The sequence below is a fragment of the Mytilus edulis genome, chromosome 6 (assembly GCF_963676685.1).
Source record: "Mytilus edulis chromosome 6, xbMytEdul2.2, whole genome shotgun sequence".
Lineage (NCBI taxonomy): Eukaryota > Metazoa > Mollusca > Bivalvia > Mytilida > Mytilidae > Mytilus > Mytilus edulis.
Window position 1 is genome coordinate 81745472 of NC_092349.1, and position 17868 is coordinate 81763339.

Consider the following 17868-nt stretch of genomic DNA (forward strand, 5'->3'; position numbering starts at 1 on the left):
TTCAATTTTTGTGTTTTGGTCTGTTTTTTTCATACCATATGCAATAGGTCTACTTTATTTATTGTATGGAATGATTGTTAAGTGTACATGTCTAGCGGGCAGATGTCATGTGACCTTGACCTCATTTTCATGGTTCAGTGGTCAAAGTTAAGTTTTTGAGTTTTGGTCTTTTTATCTAATGCTATATGCCATAGGTCAACTATATTTGGTGTATGGAAATATTTTATGATCTTTATGTCAGTCGAGCAGGTTTTATTTAACCGTGACCTCATTTTCACGGTTCATTGCACAGTGTTAAGTTTTTGTGTTTTGGTCTATTTTTCTTAAACTATAAGTAATGTGTCAACTATATATGTTGTATAGAAGCATTGTTAGCTGTACCTGTCTGCCTGGCATGGTTCATCTGACCTGGACCTCTTTTTCAAGGTTCATTGGTCTTTGTTTAGTTATCTTGGTTAATGTTAAGTTTATGTGACAGTTGTAATAAAGCTTAGCTTTATACTTAGGACTATCAACATAATATCAATGATAAGTATAGAAGGCGAGACATTTCAGCGTGTGCACTCTTGTTTAACGCTGCTGGGGTATATGCAAAAAGGATATGCCTTTTTACCCTCTCTGCCGTGGTATTTGCCAAAAAATACTCTATCCGACTGGACGCTTGTAACATCACAATCATCACTGTGTTTTTGAACATTAACATTCGGTGTAATTAAACAGATATAGCATGTTTTTGAGGGGCATTTGCAAAAAATACCAGTCTTGAGAATGAGTTTCCCTCGCTTACGGCTCGTGAAATTTGACATTCTCTAGACTGGTATTTTTCTCAAATACCCCTCCTTAACATGATATATCTGTTCATAACAGGAAAATCCAAGTGACCATATTTTTATATTTCAGTCTCTTTAAATGTATGGTATTTATTTTTAAATGTTAGCAGTTAGACCTTTCTTGTAACCATTACTATACAAACAATTTGAAGTTAAACCAGTAGGTATCATAATATTTGGTTTTATGACCTGATTATGAGTATTTGACTGTTTTATTAATATTTCTATATTATTTGCTATTTTTCTGCCATTTTTTGTTCCATGGTCTATTGCACTGGAAATTATTGTTCTATTGCACCTGTGTGCAGTCTATTGCACCTGTGTGCAGTCTATTGCACTGACCTGTTATGACCTCTTATTTTGAAATCTGATTAGTTGAAAGGTATTCATGTTGTCCAATCAAATTGGGTCTTTTAAACGTTCTTGGGTTTATTGTTTTGATTGTCTGCAAATAACATCTGTGATGGAGCGGTTTGCAAATGTTGATGATGGAGACTTAAATCATTTCTTGTCATTTGAATTACTCTGATTTCATGTCCGTTTTATTGAAATTTTGAAGTATTGGTTGTACATGTATGCTCCTTATTATTACACAATATGATTAATACAGTTGTTACTTTCAGCCATTGGCTTTGGGCAATAGAACAATGAGCTGATCTTCATTCCGAGGGAAATATATTTTGATCTATTACATAGTTACATATTAGATAACTGTATAATATTCAGCTTATACCTAAATTCCAGACATGAGTGGGGAAATTTCATCTGCAATCTATTTTTTTTTAATATTGTATCCATTTTGTTTTATTTCAGGATGTTATTTACCATCTAATCCTGAAGCTATTGTAACAGATATAGACTATAATTCTGGAACTCCCATGCAAAGGTCATTACACTTAACATCACATTATTTGTAAAAAGATAATTTTTTAAATCCAAAATGTTCAGTTAGAAGATAACATGGTGACTTAAGGTCAAATGACAGTCTAAAGAACAATAATCTGATGGTAACACTGCATTTGACCTCCTTTTCTATGTGAAAAAATGACAACACACAATTTTCTACAATCAGAGATTTCAGGTGTACCGAAAGGTGTCCTTAATAGATGTATTTTCAATTTAAGTATGTAAATGGCAGACAAACCAATTGGCAAACAAGTGTAAATACATCCATGTGTTCTGCATGGAGAAAAGAGGAGGAATAGGTCAGAGATATCTACAAAGTCATGGCAAAAAAAAACAAGCTACAAAGGGAAATAATCTTGATTTTTGAAACTTTTGCATATGTTATATGTATTGTCTGCTGTTTTTGTTGTGCTTCAACATACCACATGTCAAAAATACCACCAGTTTTCACTAAATCTTTTAATGGAAAGGTCTAGCTCAATTTTTCAAAAATTTTGGTTGGATTCTCTTGGCCTGTAGATATAATTTTTACAGGCCTGAAATCTATTTTACAAGCCTGCACCTGTTGGCCTGTGGTTAAGCGTGAAGACTGTAACATGCTATTATTTCTAAATATTTTGCATGCAATTATTTTTCAGCGCTGCTAAAGCTCCTTTCCTGGCAAATTTCAAAGTTCAGCGATGTGGTGTAAATAAGTTAGAGGAACTTGGCCTAGGTCACAACATCAATGTTAGCATGGGAAGTGAATATTGGCAGGCTTGTATATTCAAAGTGGGAGATGATATAAGACAGGTCAGTTTGTGTAGTTTTATGTAATTCAGTGCAAGACATCTGCTCTATGGTGGGGTTGTTGTCGCTTTGACACATTCCTCAATTTTATTGTCTTAAAAAAAACATGCCATATGAATAGCAAAAATGTGAAACAATTCAAAAGAGAAAACTATCAGCAAGATTTATGACAAAACAAGAGAAAGAAAAACAAATGTGTCCAACAAACAAATTTTGATAATGCACATATAAGTAAAGTCATAAGAAACCTCAAATTAAAAAAAAAAATGCATATGTTTTTTTATATAACTCAATGGATTGTTTTCATTATAAAACTTATGTACATATACTTTTTTCTGAAGAAAATTCTTTAATTTGTTCATATTTAGAAGAAGTTTTCTTTATTTTAATTGCTTCCTTCCAGGAAGCAATTCCCTGACATATTTTCTGTATGCAAAGTGACCTCAGTGTGACCCATCTCATAAAAATCCAGTGCTCGCAATACGCATGGATGTCCTTAAAATAAACTATTATCTGATTGTACATGTTAAACACGTTCTCAATATCCATGTTTTTTTGTTGATTATTGACAAACAGGTGACAATCGTTAAACTTCAACTTCAAAACACGAACTTTAATTACCTGCCATATTTTCACAACAACACTGACCGATTGAAAAAGAAATTGTCGATTATACGAAATTTATGTAAAAAAAATTATAAAATCGTGCACAAAAGACTTAGTTTATAATGTTTGTATGCATTGGTTCAAGAATTGGAATAACATTATTTTTCACCGGTCACTCGTTTCATATGACTTTAAGTGTCATTTTTGTATTTCAGGATACTCTAGCAATTCAGTTTATAGAGATGTTTAAGAATGTATTTCAACAATCTGGTCTAGAGATATTCCTGAAACCATACAGGGTGGTACCTACAGCTCCTGGGGTAAGGTCATGAGTTATTTAACAGTGTATGCATTACCGTAATTTTGACTATAATGCATATTCTACATATCGGATACTCTTAAAAGGTTTGGCAATATCTATGATTAATGTTATTCTATAATGTTTTAAAAAAAAGATTATTTTAGGAAACTGCATAAATCCCATCTATAACAAAGAGTATGATATAAAGACATGATAAATGTTTCTGAACTCTCTAAAATCAGCATAAGATTTTGTTGGTATACTTGAAAATAGTTTGCAATATTAGGATAAACCTAACTTATACAGCTTTATACAGTGAGTAAAAAAATATAATATTTGGTTCAAAGATTTAAAATTATTATTTGAAAAATATAGAATTGGGAGACTGGGATCATGAATAGCGATATCAACAAATTGCAGTAATGAGTTGCTCAATTTAGGTGGTTGTTTCAACAGATCTGACTGTATGTTGATAATTCTCTATTGCAGTGTGGTGTGATAGAAGTGGTACCAGATAGTAAGTCACGTGATCAGATAGGTAAAGAAACAGATATCACTTTACACCAGTATTTTATACAGACCTATGGTGAAGAATACTCATTAGAGTTCCAAAATGTAAGTTACAGTATACATGCAGGGTTTACAAAAGAAATTAACAATTGTTAAATCTTTAGGGTATTGCAAATATAAAATATTTGAAAGAGGCCCATTTAATGAACAAAGATTTATAAATGAATTTTAAATATGAAATATGAAGATAACACTAAAATGAAGGAATATCTAGGTTTCATTCAAAATCTATCTACTCAAGAACCAAGAATTCTAATGTCCCAAAAATTTTAATTACTTTAAAGGAATTTATGCAGACTTGGACAAAACCATGAAATCAAATATCCACAAAAATTCAATTTTCATTAATCCTCAAAAATTGGTACTCACCAAAAATAAATAAATCAACAGTGTTATGAGAGGAGATAAAGTTTGTATGGCCTTTTTGTGCAACTTCTTGTTAATTTTGTAATTAATTATACATGTCAAAAAATTAATTATTTTAACAGGCAAGGCATAATTTTATTGTAAGTATGGCTGGATACAGTATTGTCTCTTACTTACTACAATTCAAAGATCGACATAATGGGAATCTAATGTTGAACAAGCAAGGTCACATGATACATATAGACTTTGGATTTATGTTTGAGAGCTCTCCAGGAGGAAATCTGGGCTGGGAACCAGATCTAAAGTTAACAGATGAAATGGTTATGATAATGGGAGGTAACATGGAGGCGCCACCGTTCCAGTATTTCTTGGAATTATGTGTTCAAGGATATTTAGCTGTTAGGTATGTATTTTGTTTTTTTACTAATGTTAACTTTAAAATTAATTTTCAATTAGGTTTTAGTATTTAATGGGTTTTTGGAAAATGTTTCTTTCTTTTATAAATTATTCATGCAATTATTGAGAATCACATATTTTATTTATGTTCTTGATAATGCAGAATTTATTTATCTTTGTAACAAGTCTGAATAGTACACAGTATAAAGTAAAAATCAAACAAATGGTTTTTTTTACCATTGTTCAGCAGTGTTTGATATTGTTCATTTTGTTATAATTTGAAGGTAGTCATAATTTCCTAAACAAAATATATTCCTTATTGATATGATTAGACTTCTTTAGGTTTCAGCCCAGAGGTTAATGCCCCACCCCTCCATATCATCAATTGTTAAATATCCTGAAAACTGTTTCAGATCAGTAATCCTGTAACATATATTTACTTAGTTATGACCAGAAATTTCTCTAGAGACTAACACATTCAACAGTTACCAGGCAGCATTGTATATTTTCCAACAATGTACCATACTTGTCTAAATCAGGTTGAAAATTTTGTTCAGATGTGACTTTTCTTAATTCAGACTATAAATGCAAGATAAAAATTCTCAATAAACATATGTTATTTAATTATTTTATTGTAGGCCCTACCATGAAGAAATTGTCTCCCTTGTGTCACTGATGTTAGATACAGGATTACCATGTTTCAGAGGACAGACAATCAAACAACTCAAATATAGACTACAAATAGACAAAAGTGATCGAGAAGCAGCCGCTTTTCTGACGGGGATTATAAAGAAATGTTATTTAAGTTTTAGATCAAAGTCTTACGACATGATTCAGTGGGTACAGAATCAAATCCCTTATTAAAGTACTGTGATAATTGTAGAATTATAGAGTTTACATAGAATATGTAGAATATTGTCAGAAATTTTAAATAAAGCAAGAAATTAAACTCTGTTTGGTGAAACCAAGGCCTGTGTAAATCCTTTCGGTAAAATAGGAAATTTATTATTAATTTTGACAGAAATTTTAAATAACATTAGAAATATTGTTTTCTCTGACAGAAATTTTAAATAACATTAGAAATATTGTTATTTTTTACAGAAATTTTAAGTTATGTTAGAAATGACAGAAATTTTAAATAAGGATAGAAATATTGTTTACTTTGACTGAAATTTTAAATGTTGTTAGAAATATTATTTACTTTGACAGAAATTTTAATTATTGATGTTAGATATACTGTTTACTTTGACAGTAATCTTAAATAAAGTAAGAAATACTGTTAATACATTGTTAATACCTATAATGATGACAGAACAATTAACTTATGTTATGAATATATTTTTACTGTGACAGAAATTTTAGCTAAATTTAGAATATTGTTTACTTTGACAGAAAATTTCAAAAACAGTAAAAACGTATAATATTGTTTACCTAGAATATTGACTGAAATTTTAACAAATGTTAAAAGTATTGTTGACCTAGAATACTGATTAATTTAAGCCAATGTTTGAAACATTATTAACCTTGAATTTTCACAGATTTTGGCATGGTGTCAGAGATAATTTCCTTCTTCAATTGAATTTTCAAGATAAAGTTATGTTAATTTTGTAACATCCCAATAAATGTATTGCTTATACATTTTCCTCTAAATCTATTGAAAAAACTCAATTATAAATGTTGATTTACTTACTAAAAGTTTTACATTATGTTGCCACATGTGTAGGAAAATTGTTATTTCATGTGATAAATCTTTGTATTTTATTTTTGTTTTTAATTCATATAGTATTTTATGTTGATTCTTTTGTTGTTATGCTCAATGTAAGTGTTTCATGTAATTTGTAATGTATTAACTTATTTATTAAAATTATCAGAAATCCATTTATAATCTGTTTTCTAGCCAAATCTTATTTATACAAGTATAGGCATGCAAACAATTAGGGATATTCATAAAGGGTCATCATAACATTAAGGGATCATAGTTCATTACAGCAATTACTAGTCTGTCAACTCTGACCTTGTGAGTTTGAACCAGGCTCAATGCTAGGTCGTCCATTCTATTCTTGATTGGCATGAGTTACCAGTTTTTACCTGTCAAAAACTGCTGGATCACTAGTAAAACAGTTACTATGATCAAGCTAAATGTAAAAACATGCCTAACACCAACAAACAAATAATCAATCATAAACTTTTATCAAAACCCTTGTGATGCTGATGTTTATATAACCACTGCTCATTTTAGATAACTTATCAGATATTTACATGAATCACATGGCAGGTAAAAAAGGAATAACTAGCCTTCCAAAATAATTGTTTTTACCCAAGAATTAGTTCTGGATTTTTTTTTATAGTTAGGGGGGCCTAGGTGGCCAAGTGATCAAAGTAGTAATCGCTAGTTGGATGCACTCAACTCCATTGTCAGTTGCCCTATTGCAGGTTGGTGGTTTTCTTCAGGCACTTGGGCTTCCACCACCGCCATGAAATAGCCAAAAAGTGTCACTTAAAGTCAGGTTAAGAACACCAGCAAACAATCAATCAATTTAATAGTTAAATTGAAGATTGAATGTGTGTGTGTGTGTTCTTTATTTTGTTCTGTTTTTATACGCCTGTCAAACAGGGCATTTAATGTTATACAAATGTTCAACATCCGTCCTTCTGTCCGTCTGTCTGTCTGGCGTCCACATGTCACCCCGTAACTTGAGAACCACTGATACAAATTCCATGAAACTTAATGAATCTTAAAAATTTTCATAATTATTGCTGAAAACTTTACACACTTTTTACTTTTTATAAAAAAAATGAGTCTCTTATCCTTTGGGATGTATGTACGCTATTCAAATTCAGTATCAAAATAATTTTCATTGTTTTAAAACAAATGTTCTTCTTTCGTATGGATCTCCCTTTATACATCACCATCAAAGACAGGGAATGACACATGGTCAAGATATATTTTTGTTTTACAAGCACAATTTTTAGTTGAGTTAAACCAGTTTGATGTAATAATCCTGGTATCTTTGATAACAATTTTGCAACTGTTCATGAGTACATCAAACTGGTTTAACTCAACTAAAAAGTGTCATAAGCGACAAGCTCAGTACAAGAATCTATGAGAAACGAGACGTTTTTAATTTTGAAATTATCGATTATTCCAGCTGAGTAACAATATACCACATACCTGTAGCCAAGGGGGGTCGGTGGGATCGTGTTCGGGGGGGGTTCGTACGAACCTCCCCTTGAAAAAAAATTAAGCACTGTTAAAGTAAATGTTCTGTTTGAATTGTGACTGTTTAAGTTGAGTTCTCGAGTCCAAATTGGAAATTTATGGCTACTTGCCTGTGCCAACTTCAACTACATGTGTCATATATATTTCCTAACTACTTCGGTGTGCAAGAGCTTGAAACTGCTATTCAGATTTTTTAACACGTCATCAGTGTCTGAGCAGAAGCTTGACGAATCAGGGTTAGGTCAAAGAATGTCCTCTTTCTAAATATTTATCAGAAGATACCAAGACCTTGTTGATAATTATACCGTATTGTATCAACTTCACGAATAATACACGATGGTCTTCAAGTTTTGATTCTAGGTGCTGACGTTGTTCATCATCTAAAAATGTGTTAAAGCGTTCTTTTATTTGTCTGTGTGACTGATTACTTTTATTATTTTGTCTATTTTTGGTTATATCCATTTGTCGTGGCTGGGTAATTATACATCCCGTCATTGTGGTATTGATGCTCTTCTATATGCTTTTTGGGTTTTTCTATGTTGACATATTTCCTAGTTTTATATTGATTAGATCATAACACAACGTTGACTGCTGTACCCTTATTTTTGACGTTTTTACCTACTAATGTCTATGTCTTTTTGTTTTGTTCACACATCGTTAACAATATAACGCAGTTTTATGCGGCTGTCATACAAGATTTAGTCTATCTTTGATTGTTTATCTGACCAATATGAGTTATAAACATGGGCAACCAAAAATCATGAATATCTGACAGCTACCATTATTCGAATTTGTACAAATTTTAAAACATATAAAGATATTCTCACGACAGTTGGTTTTTATTATCAAACAAAATCTCATTATAATATTACAGCTCACTGTAGCATAATATCTTCCTTAACCGTACTTTTAAAATAGTTCATTTAATTCCTTTTATGGTATTTAATGTAAAGAGTATTTGTATTGTTTAACTTCCTTAATAATTCTGTTAATCAAATTTAAAATATAAATTTGACAATTAACTTTAAAATTATTTTTTTTAGTTATTTATGTTTGTCGATAAGAAAATGTCTGTACCGAGTCAGGAATATGACAGTTGTTATCCATTCGTTTGATGTGTTTGAGGTTTCCCTTTTTGACTTTTCCTTGGAAGTAGGTCTTTTTGTTATTTTAATTTTACCAAATTTCCAATTTCATGGTAAAAAATCATTTATTATGATTTCTTCCGTATTGTACGGAACCTCGGAGTCAGATGGCCTGACGATACATACGACCTTGTACCTAATGTCCTTCAATGACTTTGGAAGTTTATCTTTTTTAATGTCATCCATTAGTATAACTATAACCATGGATTCACGACCCTCTGAAAGCGTGCATTCTTGTCATTTCTATTTCATACGATCCCCAGCTACTCTCAAGGAAGTCCTTTGAAATGATGGATACAAAATTTCTGCTCGAGTTGATTGTTTTAACTATGCACTCAGCAATAGGTACTCCGGCCAAAAAATCCTTATGATGTAAACAGAGCTCGAAACCTTTCGGCTTCAACTTGTCATAAAGATTCGTAAACCATGTGACGTCTTTATGACTGTACGAGTTAAATGCATCATACTCGAACTCATCCGAAAGAGGTTGGTAATGTCGAAGTTTCATTTAAAGTCCCAGGAAGAAATACTCAAATGCAAATCGATATCGATAGTATACTATTCCTAAGATAATAGCAAGAATGAACACAGAAATAACACTACTTGCCAGTGCTACCCAGAATTTCGTTTGACAACCGACTTCGTATGCTTTAAGATTTTTTAAGAAGTGAAACATATTTGCAAGAGTTCCATTTTGGAGGACACATTCAGTTTCTCTAAGATCACTTACAATTCCCGAATGATGAACCCATTTCATAAAATGTAATGTTTTACAAGAACATTCTATCGGATTTCCACGAAGAGATATACTTGACGGTCGGATTATATTGAGTTTATCGATATCGTCATTGCTTAGGTATGAACATCTATTTTGCGTCAGGCTGATATGTTTGAATATATATGGTTTGGTCGGAAAGCTTAAAAGCGATTGTAAACTGTTTTTGTCAAACTTGATAGAGATCGGATGTCTAAAATTGTGATTAAATAAGCCAAACGGAAGTAAACTTATATTATTTCGAATCAGGTCAATTTGTTGCAGATTTAGGTTCATCTCAAAGAAGTTTGAAGCATTTTGTAAAACCGATCCCTAGATTAGCATCCTGTGAACCGAGAGTTATTAGATTCGGAAAATGTGTCAGAAGATTTCCCCCAAACATTGTGCAGTTGAATCCTGATATATATAAAAGCTGCAAGTTTCCAATGATTTATTGCTAGTGCCTGATGAGAAATCAAACCTTTAAAAATGTCCACTGGAAGAGAATCTGTTGTGAGCCTTTTTGCACTAAGGTCAAGATGGTTGAGCTCGACCAGTCCACCAAATGCATCCCGTGCTATCATTGTCAGATAATTATGAGACAGATCAATGCGTTTTATTTTTCTGCATTTCTTGAAAGACCAAACTGGAACAACTTGTATGAAATTTCCCTGAAGATTTAAATCCGTTGTTGAATTGTGGAAGAAAACAGACAGTTACGCCCTCCCAAACTATATCATTATTTACCGACAAGAGCACAATGTTTAGTTCGGAGGTGTAAAACATGGTTGCGTCTAGTACTTTTGTAGTTCATACGGTTTTTACTGTTTAGTCTATTTTTGATATGGCTCTGTACTTATACATCCCGTCATTGTATTATTGTACTATTGCAAATTTTTGTATTCTAAGACTTGTCTTTCATTTTCGCTAATGTGCTTCTTCTATATGCCTTTAGTGCTTTTGTCAAACATAAACACCGGACGTTTTCTGGCTTCTGTGCCGCTTCAAAATGTAATAAAATTTGATAAAAAGAAGATTTTTAGGCGCAAAAAGTGAGTTTTTTGTTTATTATTGTAGAAATTACATGTCAATACATTCCGAAATTCAAAATGTCGGCTTCCTTAGTTACAGACAAGGAGATAGAGAATTTTACGCTTGCTGTCATCCAATCAGAACAATTGTTACAAAATAATAGACCACTTTCGAGTTCATCCGTCACCGGAAAAAAACTCGTCAATTATACGCCCTTTTATCACCGTCATTTGTGCGTTTTGGGGCGTCGTCACTTCCCTTCCAATGTTGAGCGAGTGGTTGGAAAACTATAATTCTATATTATACGAATTATTCGGCAAATTGAATTCTCAAAATTGACAATCAACACTGCTGTCATTAGGGAATTGTCAGTAAGTACCTACAGAGCAACCATTATTTCTAGTTTATCCTGCACAAAGACGATCACTAAGACGCTTGATGAACGTAAATAGTGCAGGGATACAGGCGACCCCCTCTATCTGGTAAATGACGTCATAAAGGCGTGCATAATTGACGAGTTTTTGCCGTTGACGGATGAACTCGAAAGTGGTCTATTGCATTAGAATTGTTGTTATTCTGAAGTTAACATGTCGAAATTTACTATATTATTTATTTATGTAGTTGTCTGTCCTGAGTGTTCTTGCATCTATTTACTGTATTCCTGTCATGTTATGTTGACATTTTAGTGGTATATTTAAAATTGCCTAAAAGTGCGAGGTTTGAATAGCAAACATAACTAGGATCATCCCACTATTTTTCGTAAAAGTCAGGAATATGGCAGTTGTTATCTAATAGTTCGTTTCTATGTTTGTTGTATTGTCGTTTGATTTTTGTTGAGATTCAGTGTTTTGTTGTTTCGTTGCTTTCCTCTTTTAGTGTATGTATTTCCCTCGTTTTAAGTCTGTAACCCGGATTTGTTTCCTCTCAATCAATTTTGAACAGCGGTATACTACTGTTGCCTTTGTTTATCTATTCTTCATCAGCATTAAATGTTATTGTTCAATTTGGAAAAAAACGGTAGTAGATTTGTGAGCTTTGTGGATACATTAAACAAAATGTCATGACGACTGTTGTTAAATTTAGCACATATCTGGTCATGTATGTGCGTGTCTGTATCTGAACAAAAATAAATTGTATACTGCTTTACATTCTGAGTTTTGCTAATTTTCCGAATGTTTGTAGAAATATGGCTAATGCAATAGGAAACTGATATAAATTGACACAACTTGAATAAAATTACTTTTATGGTTAAATATGTCAAAACTATTTACATGTATTACACAAAAAAGTCATGCAAAGTGTTAATGAATGAAAATATTACTTTTTTTCTTGATTTATCGAGAACAATAACGCTTATCATACCCCCTTAAAGCCAATAGTGTACACATGCTGGAATAATTGAGGAGCTGTACGTCCATAGAGAATTAAAAAGAATAACAAAAAGTGAAATCACAAAAATACTGAACGCCGAGAAAAATTCAAAACGGAAAGTCCCTAATCAAATGGACAACAACTGTCATATTCCTGACTTGGTACAGGTATTTTCTAGTGTAGAAAATGGTGGATTGAACCTGGTTTTATAGCGCTAAACCTCTCACTTTGAAGTTTCATTATATTGATCACGATGCGTAGACAACATGTCACAAATGCGGTACAACAACAACATGTACCCCACTAAAAACTTGGGGTGATTTCAGGCGCTCCGGAAGGGTAAGCAGATCTTGCTCCACATGTAGCACCCGTCGTGTTGCTTATGTTATAACAAACCCGTTAAATAGTATAATTCGGTAGGTCACTTTCGTGAAAAGGGAACGTTCTTGTAGTTACGACATAAGAAACATATCTGATATCATCTGTATAACGGATATTCCATGACGGTCAACCAACTCGAGAAGGCGTCCGTAAAATTTACGAAGTGATGATTTCAACATCACTATTTGAAACTCTTGGTTTAAAAATGAAAAGGTCATAATAGGGAAGCTTAAATCATCTCTTTTGTCGAAAAGTTATGTTTTCAACCGAACCTCGTAGTCAATATCTAGATACTATACTGTAGGTAAGTACTAATCAAATGGCAAAATCAAAAGCTCAAACACACCAAAAACGAATGGATAACAACTGTATTATTCCTGACGTGGTACAGGCATTTTGTTGTGTAGAAAATGGTGGATTGAATCTGGTTTTATGGCGCCAAACCTCTCACTTGTATGACAGTCAAATCAAATTCCATTATATTGACAATGATGTGTGAATAAAACAAGCAGACATAATAAAAATCTAAATTTGGCTGGCTGAAGTTTTATATTATGTATTTAATGTAACGATATACTTTATATTCAGGTTGCACTATAATAAACAATTCTTCTTCTTCTTCTTCTTCTTCTTCTTCTTCTTCATAATAGGTAAAAATGTAAAAATAGGGGTACAGCATCCAACACCGTGTCACACTCTTCATCACAACAAAAACAAACAAATATTTAACAAAGAAGCACAAATTCACATAGCTCATGTTTATTGTTTTCTAAATTTACAAACGGAGAACTTTAAAATAGTGTTTTAGAAATCAGGTCATCATTTCGTTGAGCGTAGGAATAAAATGTGTGATTAACCGATAACCAGACAAATGCAAACAAGTTTAATAGTGTGAATAATCAATGTCCTATACACGCAATACACATTTAGTTTATTTTCGATCTATGAGTTTGACTGCACCTCTGGTATCTTTCGTCCCTCTTTTACATTAAAAAGATATTTAGAAGTAAAATAATAAAGTTTGGTACTTCATGAGAGTTTCCAAAGGAAAACCTAAATAAATCCAGGGTAAATTCAACTTACTATTGTTATGTCGAATGTATTGTTAACAGGCGTTCTGGACGTTGTTAAAGGATATGTTAGATTATGAACAAATTATTAACAAAAAAAAGGAAGATATCTTTTGCATAAGTTTTAAACGTGTTATTTTTAAAGTGCGTGTTGCTCCCTGAAAGTTTACATTTAAATTATACTAAAGAAACTAATAGTAATGTTTTTTTAAACAGGAAAGCTTTTCTTTCTTTGTTTTATTTATCATTTACAATTACTTTTAATTTTAAATTGTTTTTTTTTAGATACTATTGCAATTCCCAATGAAATATGTGTAACGACAGTTTAAATGAGGTAAACACAAAAATCACAAAGTTATGTAGTCGAGCATTTGGTTTTGTCATATTATATTGACTTACCCTTTTTCTAATTTCATTGGAATTCTGTAAGTATTTTGTATTTTGTGAAGTTGTTTTCTTCTCCAAAATAGTTTAAGTACACAAAAAAAAATCGAATAATCTGTAGGAAGTTATATTACCTGTAACCAAACACTTATTTATTACAAACTTTTCTCAGTTGATAAATCAAGAACTCATTGAAAAACCCAGGTTACTAGGACCTGAGGAAAATTTGACCTAAGATAAATCATATAGATTTGCATGTGTTTTATGTATCATAGAACCTGATCAGTTCTCATGGCGACGACCTGTTCTCGTCAAAACTATGCTCAAACCATTTTTCAAAACATTTATACATTGTGAATAAAAAAAACCACACCAAGTCTTTAAAAATCAAACATTTAAAAACACTGAGATGTCCTAAAGACGTATATGGATATTTCAAAAAACAAAAAAATGCACACTAACAATTGAAAATTACATACTGAGAATTAAAAAAACGGCAGGCACTGAGATTTCAATAGGACACACTGAAATGAAATAAACTGAAAAACACACACTGTGAAATTTGAAATAATCCAATGAGATTTGTGCGCACTTAATTCGCACAGGTCTAATTTATTCTGAATCTATAACAAGCTAAAAACAACTGAGGGACAGACCCTTTAGTCGTTGAAATTGGCACCAAATCTTTTATAAAATCATTTGAAAAAAATAACATTACATGAATGTTTCAGGAGAATCTTTATTTTGATTGGATAACAACACTTGCGCGTCATACTAAAACCAACCTTCATATTCCAACATTCAAAATGACACGTGCTATCACAATAATGTGTACAGGTTGAATAAAGAAATAAATGATAGAAATCGATTTTTTATGACCATAGCCTAAACATGTAATTATAAGAATTGGATGCTTCTTTCTTGTAATATTATAGGGTTGTAAAAGTGTTGATCGTGCTGACATTTATAGAATGAAGCGCTGCTATCAACACTTTTACACCCTATTGAAATTAAACAAAAAAGTTGGAAGTATTCAATTCTTAGTACAACTTATTAAAGACCATAAATATTGGAACAGTCTGCAAAAAGAGGAACAATACAGTCAATTGTTTACCCATTGTATTTATTGTTAACTTGTTCTCGTCCTGAACATGCATGACATATTTTACAGTTTTAAGCAACAATAATAGTAATAATCTGAGTTATAGGCACAAAACACGATGTTAAGTCTTGAAAATTATATCGAAAGTTGGTTAAAGGAACTACGTTTCATTATGTCAAGAGTTCGTGAAACCAAAATATTAATCTGTTGAATTAGTCATCTCATGAATATTTATTAGTGATGTGCATAATAATTTCAGTGTGTCTTTTTAAAATCTCAGTGTGTAATTCAAATTCTCAGAGTGAGTTTTTTTCCCATATTTTTAATCCTCCGTAAGTATTTTCAAAAACTCAGTGTGCAATTTTTATTTCTCTATTTTTTTCTCTATTTTCACGTTTCTTGATCGGTGTGAGAAAAATATTTCTCCTCACTAGTGAAAAATCTGTTCTCGGCAAATGATTGGTGGAAAGTTAATTGTGACGTTAAATGTTTCTAAAAAGTAAAATCACAAAAATACTGAACTTAGAGGAAGATCAATTGGGAAAGTCCATAACCACATGGCAAAATCAAATAACAAAACGCATCAAAAACGAATGGACAAAAACTATCATATTCTAAGGTTCTTCTGAATTTTCCTATTGTGACGTCATGAAAAAGGCGACCATGCCTGATGACGTCACATAAAAAGTACACAACTTTCTTCAAATCTTTGAAAACGAAGGGTAAAAATCATTAGAGAAACAGATTCCATCACTTTAACTCGTGTATTACGATATTTCTCCACTCTCGACAGATCAATTTTAATTATCTAAAAAGCTCGGCAAGACTTGCGCTTTAAATATTAAAATTTAACTGCCTCGAGAGAAGAAATATAGTAACATACCTGTGGCTGTTGTCGAATCTTTATTTCTCCGTCCTTTTTTCTTTTTTAGTTTTTATTTGTACGAAAAATTGTATAAACATAGTTTTGACGAGAAACGCTTGCCATAAGTTCTGTAAACGTTATTACATAGGAGTATTGTCATCACTAATCCTCATACGACCGTCTGATAATGTAATGCATAGTTTATCGTAGAATATTTCTGCAGTATTATACGGAGCCTCGGTGTCAGATGGCCAGACTATACATACGACCTTATACCAAATTTCCTTCAATGACTTTGGCAGTTTGTCTTTTCTAATGTCATCCATTAGTATTACTTTAACCATGGATTCACGACCCTCTCTGAAAGCGTGCATTCTTGTCATTTCTATTTCATACGATCCCCAGCTACTCTCAAGAAAATCCTTCGTAATGATGAATACAACTTTTCTACTCGAGTTAATTGCTTTAACTATGCACTCAGCAATAGGTACTCCGGCCAAGAAATCCTTATGATGTAAGCAAAGCTCGAAACCTTTCGGCTTCAACTTGTCATAAAGGTCTGTAACCCACGTGACGTCTTTATGACTGTAAGATATAAATGCATCATACTCGATGTAAATCGTTTATTTCTCCGTTTTCCTATAATCATATGCGGAATCCTGATGATTTTCAAATGCTTAAATGCACAAAATACAAATACATAATCAATTCTTCTAAACAGTTCTCCTTTAAAGCATATCTTTCAAAAGGTCTTAACCTTATCCCAAGTATAATGTCGCCTACAAAAACTAACCTTTTAAGACAAATATTTTGAAGAACAGCAAAATGAGGATGATCCATTAGAAACCCATTTCTCATAGGGTTGCCTGTGATGGTTAATTCCGTCATATTTCTTCTTTGAAAACCTTCAAAATTTAAATATTTTGCTTATAACGTCATCTGCAGCATTTAGTATCTTTATATTTATCCTTAAAGTCTTTAACTTCGGAAAGGAAATGAAAGTATCCGGTGTTAGCGAAGACACACAGAGTCAAGATATAAGACTTCTATTACTTGACATCTCAAGTTATGAAATGAATGCTCCGAGTATATTTGTCCAGTATGTGACGAAATTTGAATCTCCCGTAAGTTTGACAATGTACAAAGACATTTGTCTATTTGTTTTCCTGTACTCAGATCAGTTCTTAACCTGACCAATGATTTTATTAAAGATATTTCGGACTGAAAATAAGAATTGTCATTGTAGTCATAATTATAGTTGATTGCTAGTTCTTCAAGAGAAGTCAAACCCTTGAAAATGTCTACTGGAAGAGAATTTGTTGTAAGCCGATTTGTGTTTAGGTCAAGATGAGTCAGCTCGACCAGTCCAGCAAATGCATCCCGTTCTATCATACTCAGAGAATTATAAGACAAATCAATGCGTTTTAATTTTCTGGATTTTCTGAAATACCACACTGGAACTGATTGTATGAAATTTTCCTGAAGGTTTAAATCTGTTGTCGAATTAGGCAGAAAAACCGGCATAGTCTTTAAATTTCTTCCAGAAAAATCTATCAAATTAACAATCTTTTCAGTTTTTATAATATTAATCGCCGCCATTGATTCTGTAAGATAAAACACAAGTATTTACATCTAACACATTTACTGTCTTTTGTAGACCAGCATTTAGGACCCAAAATTCCAAAGAGTTATGCCAAAGTGACTTTATAATAATAAATGAAAGAAATAATCAAAAAATGTCGTATTTACGTAGGTATGAATATAATGCGTGCTAAACTGG

General features: G+C 32.1%; 2 protein-coding genes across 11 annotated transcripts in view; one reads left to right on the forward strand and one right to left on the reverse strand.

The window, feature by feature from the left end:
* The window catches only part of LOC139528643 (phosphatidylinositol 4-kinase alpha-like), a 78359-nt gene extending 71717 nt beyond the window's left edge, over positions 1-6642 (forward strand). For 6 of the 10 annotated variants that reach the window (XM_071324727.1, XM_071324720.1, XM_071324721.1 and 3 more), the window contains 6 exons: positions 1644-1716; positions 2375-2528; positions 3347-3451; positions 3922-4047; positions 4491-4771; positions 5403-6381. In XM_071324727.1, the coding sequence (XP_071180828.1) occupies positions 1644-1716; positions 2375-2528; positions 3347-3451; positions 3922-4047; positions 4491-4771; positions 5403-5628 (965 nt within the window). In that variant the 3' untranslated portion in view covers positions 5629-6381. Of the gene's footprint in view, positions 1-1643; positions 1717-2374; positions 2529-3346; positions 3452-3921; positions 4048-4490; positions 4772-5402 lie in introns of all 10 variants that reach the window. The other 4 variants (XM_071324719.1, XM_071324725.1, XM_071324722.1 and 1 more) reach the window with 1 other exon arrangement.
* Positions 6643-16228: 9586 nt separating this feature from the next.
* Positions 16229-16976, reverse strand: LOC139526670 (toll-like receptor 2). Its single transcript, XM_071321831.1, has 2 exons — positions 16882-16976; positions 16229-16673 (listed from the first exon to the last, which is right to left on the reverse strand). Exons 1-2 carry the CDS (start codon positions 16974-16976, stop codon positions 16229-16231), a joined length of 540 nt encoding a protein of 179 aa, XP_071177932.1.
* Between the last annotated feature and the right edge of the window lie 892 nt (positions 16977-17868).

What these genes read in the sequence shown, in the direction of transcription:
- LOC139526670 (XM_071321831.1), bottom strand. Translation starts at nt 16,976, where the DNA reads ATGACGGAATTAACCATCACAGGCAACCCTATGAGAAATGGGTTTCTA. An exon ending in CAAAATATTTGTCTTAAAAG is followed by an intron (nt 16,674 to 16,881) that starts GTTAGTTTTTGT and finishes TATATCTTACAG; the next exon opens with TCATAAAGACGTCACGTGGG.